The sequence below is a fragment of the Meles meles genome, chromosome 3 (genome assembly GCF_922984935.1).
Source record: "Meles meles chromosome 3, mMelMel3.1 paternal haplotype, whole genome shotgun sequence".
Lineage (NCBI taxonomy): Eukaryota > Metazoa > Chordata > Mammalia > Carnivora > Mustelidae > Meles > Meles meles.
The window spans coordinates 137,551,798-137,556,600 of NC_060068.1; the positions used below are offsets into that span (position 1 = coordinate 137,551,798).

The window sequence follows — 4,803 nt, forward strand, 5'->3', positions numbered from 1 at the left end:
TTAGTTAACTTAACACAGACTGCTATATGAATAGGATCTTAAGTAAAAACCTTATGGTAACCACAAATGAAAAACCTGTAATAGATATGCAAAAAATGAAGATAAAGGAATTCAAGCATATGACTAAAGAAAGCCATCAAACCATTAAGAAGAGAACAAAAGGAGAAAAGAACAGAGAAGAGCTACAAAAACAAACATAAAACAAGTTAAAAAAAAACCCACAATAAGTACATACCTATCAATAATTACTTTGAATTTAAATGGATTAAATGGTCCAGTTAAAAGGCAGAGAGTGACAGAATGGATAAAAAAGCAAGACCCATCTATACGTTGCCTATATGAAACTCATTCCAGACCTAAAGATACATGCAGATTGAAAGTGAAGGGATGGCAAAAGCATTCCTCTTGCAAATGGAAGTGAAAAGAAAGCCAGGGTAGCAATACTTGTAACAGACAAAACAGACTTTAAAACCAAGACTAAGGAGAGACAAAGAAGAACACTATATAATCATAAAGAGAACACTCCAACACAATGATATAACAATTGTAAATATTTACACACCCAAATATATAAAGCAACTATTCACAAACATAAAGGAAGAAATCAATAGTGATACAATAATAGTAGGAGACTTTAACACCCTACTTATATCACTGGATAGATCATTCAGACAGAAAATCAACAAGGAAACAGTAGCTTTGAATGACACCTTGGACTAGATAAATCTAACAGATACGCTCAGAACATCCCATCCAAAAACAGCAGAGGACATGTTCTTTTCAAGGGCATATGGAACATTCTCTGAAATAGATCACACGCCAGACCATAAAAGGAGTCTCAAAAAAATCAAAAACATTGAAATTTTATCATGCATCTTTCCTAACCACAACACTACAAAACTAGAAATCAACCACAAGAAAACATCTGGAAAGAGCATGAACATATGGGGGCTCCAAGCTTCTTACCATGTCTACTGGATTCATCCATCTAGTTATCCCATGGCAGTCCCCATTTCTGGAATTGAACCCATTGTCTCCCCCTGTCACCATCATCACCCATTTAGCTATCACCTTCTTTTATTTGTGTATTTTAAATATCTATTTACGGGGCACCTGGGTGGCTCAGTGGGTTAAAGCCTCTGCCTTCGGCTCAGGTCATGATCCCAGGGTCCTGGGATGGAGCCCCACATTGGGCTCTCTGCTCCACGGGGAATCTGCTTCCTCCTCTCTCTCTGCCTAGTTGTGATTTCTGTCAAATAAATAAAATATTAAAAAATAAATAAATATCTATTTATTTATTTTATTTTTAAGACCCCAGTACAGTTAATATACAGTGTTATACTAATTTCAGGGACATAATATAGTAATTCCACAATTCTGTACATTTCTGTACAATTCTGTACATGACTCAGTGCTCATCATGATAAGTGTATTCTTTTTTTTTTAAATGTAATACTGTTTATTTAACTTCAAAAACATTTCAGCATTCTAAACATACAAAAAAATAACAAAACGTTGCAAATCGTGTTTGGTACAGAAGGTTCTTGAATTTTCATTGATGCAGTGGCTCGTTCGCTTTGCTGACAATGAAGAGTTCCACGGTTTGTTTAAAAACAAACAGTTGAAAACCACCGCACTTAACTAAAAAGGATCCAAACACTTCTCATGCCAGCTGACCACCCCCCCCCCTTCTCCACAGCTACGAATGGCAGCAGAATGCTAGGTCACTATATATAGAAACAAGACAACCTGAAGCCAAATGAATGCCCACTGCAGTGTCCACAGGTCCAGCCTCACAGTGTACGCCCTGAGCTACAGCCCCTCCAAAAGGCATCTTCCCCACAGCCTCAACGCCAAGCAAGGAGCATCAAGAGTTTGTCTTGGTTGTTTTGTTCTTTATACAAACTATAGATATATACAGTTGATAACTCAGGATTTCTAGCCAATAACCATATAGTTAACACCACCTCACAAATCAAAAAAAAGAAAAAGAAAGAAAATGCCAGGAACATCTTTAAATGCCTTGTCACACCAACAGCAAAGTGCACAGAATGAGTAGAACACGAGAGCCTTTTCATTTTAAAACTGTTTGGAAATATCTACAACTTTGATACAGTTTCAGGGTGCTCTGGACACCCATGGCCACTTCATGTAAACCACTGACAATTTCTAGAGCACTTTGAGAAACTACAATATGACCATGACCCAACTGTGTGATTAAACCTAACGAGGGCAACAGACACGCCTCGAATAAGAGGGGTGTCAATGTCAATGACGGCACTCCCTACTCTAAGGTATTCACAAGGAGACAGATCGACAGGTTTTTTTTTATTCATCCTCCTTCTCCTCCTCCTCCTTTTCTTCCTCTTCCTCTTCTTCTTCATCTTCCTCTTCCACATTTTTCCGGGCAACTTTGGCAGGACACTTCGTGCCATCAAACTTTCCTTTAGACTTATAGTCGGCGACATCCTTCTCGTACTTCTCCTTCAGCTTCGCTGCCTTGTTGTTGTAAGGCTGCTTCTCACCGTCACTTGTTATTCCACATCTCGCCCAGCTTCTTTGCCACATCTCCAATGGAGATACCAGGGTCTGTAGATTTGATCTTGGGGCGGAATTCTGAACAGAACAGGAAGAATCCAGACGGTGGCCTTTTGGGGGCATTAGGGTCCTTCTTCTTCTTGCCTCCCTTAGCTGGTCCATAATCCTTCATTTCCCGGTCGTAGCGCACTTTGTCTGCCTTTGCCATTTCATCGAATTTAGATTCTTCCTTCCCAGACATTGTCTTCCACCTCTCAGAGCACTTCTTGGAAAATTCTGCAAAACTGACAGGGACCTCTGGCTTTTTCTTCTTGTGTTCCTCTCTGCATGTCTGCACGAAGAAGGCATAAGCAGACATCTTGCCCTTTGGTTTCTTGGGATCACCTTTAGCCATCCTGACTGTATTGTTCGCTAGTCTGGGCAGCGCAGGGCACGATGCGTCGATAAGTGTACTCTTAATCCCCATCACCCACTTAACCAATCTCCCCCATCCCCTCTGGGAACCATCAGTTTGTTCTCTATAGCTAAGAGTCTAGCCTTTGGTTGGGGTTTTCCTGTCTCTTTTTTCTTTGTTTCTTAAATTCCACAAATGAGTGAAATCATATGGTATCTGTGTTTCTCAGACCTGTTTCACTTAGCATTATATCCTCTAGATCTATCCATATTGTTACAAATGGCAAGATTTCATTTTTTATGGCTGAGTAATATTCCTCTGTGTGTGTGTGTGTGTGTACATGTACACACGTGTGCTACATCTCCTTTATCTGTTAGTCTATCGGTGGACACTTAGGTTAATTAGGGATAGTAGATTAACTTAGGTTAATTAGGGATAGTAGACCCACTCCTGAGGAAATCAAAGCATGATCAATCAGCATCCAATCAGTTGGATGAAGGTGAGTGGACAGCAATCTTAATCAAAGCGAATGTAGAAATAATAAATCATAGTTTGATAAACGCTAAAGAAGTCTAAGACTTCAGTGTTGGAAGAAGCTAGGACATTCATTATGACTGTGCACCAAATGCCAGGTGCACAATACCACTGACTGTCCTTTCTGGCCCCCTTTGCTTGTGTGTGGGCAGAGGACGTGGTCCATCCAGTGAATTGTGAGAGCACATAACACCTGTCACTTCTAGCCACATGACTGCCAGTGAGAGAACCGCAGCCCTGCCTCCCCCCATCCAAAGTGCTCTCCTCTGTCACTTCCATCACGGCAATCTGCAGCAATGGAAACTGGCTGCTCCCTCTCCCCGAGTCCCAGAGCAAGGAGACATGGAAAGGAGCCCTTGCTGATCCACAGTGAACCTGTGGCGCGAATGAGAAAGAAATCTGGATGGCATAAAGTCTTCACTGGGACCTGGATAGGGAAACTGAGGAGCCAAAAGGAAAGAAATCCGCCCAGCATCATAGAGCTGGCTACCCAGTAGCAGGAAGGCAAGATTCCCAGGCGCCCCCCTCCCCTCCATATCCCATCGGTGCTCTTCTCCTTTAGACCTCACAAAGCACGTCACATGTCTTGCAGGTCGCTGCCCCTTCTAACCGGAAGCATATTTTGCTTCTAAAAATTAAGGCAAAGTCTGAATTACACTCATCATTGCCTAATTTTTACAGATTGTCTCTGAATGCCCCAGACTCAGAACTCCGTTTTCTTGGGAGATGGAGGGAGAAATCCAGGGGGTCTGGAGGAGTGGGGGACTGAAACCTGCTCTATTATTTATAGAATCGAGGCTAATTTAATTAAGTTTGGCAGAAAGTTCTCGATTTCGCAGACAGTTGCCACCCGTTTCTCCTGCAGACTGGATTTCCTCATAGTAACTGACTCCACTCCATCTTCCCCTTTGATGTATGATGCTATAAAACAGGGAGTGAGCAAGTCACCTTCGAAGAGGCCTTTTGTCATTGCAATAACTAGAAGTAATTTATGAGCACCTGGAAGTTGGGTTCTCTGTCTCTGACTCGGCAACAGACTGAAATCACAATCTGGATGCTGGCAGCCAATCAGAAGGTCAAAGTGACTCTGAGATGTATCCGCCTTCTAGAATCTAGGGTAAGAAAACTGCAATGCCCACACACAGCAATGAAATCATCAGCAAAGATTTTAGACTCCAGCTGCCTTTGGGGTATTTGGGGTGTCCTGGGATACCCTCCCCTATCCTGATCACCATCTACGTCCCTGCCATCCATCAAGACACTGTTTAATTCCTGCCTCTTCTAGGAAGCCCCCCCCCCCCGACTACCCTAACCCAGCCATGTACTATATACTCTGA

At 42.2% G+C, this 4,803-nt stretch overlaps 1 protein-coding gene across 1 annotated transcript; it reads right to left on the reverse strand.

Annotated features, from left to right (window-relative positions):
* Positions 1–2,328: 2,328 nt before the first annotated feature.
* On the reverse strand, positions 2,329–2,944 carry LOC123938882 (high mobility group protein B3-like). Its single transcript, XM_046000656.1, is given in 2 exon segments — positions 2,329–2,533; positions 2,535–2,944. Coding segments are annotated over 2 exon segments (603 nt in total). The 5' UTR covers positions 2,933–2,944.
* Positions 2,945–4,803: the final 1,859 nt, after the last annotated feature.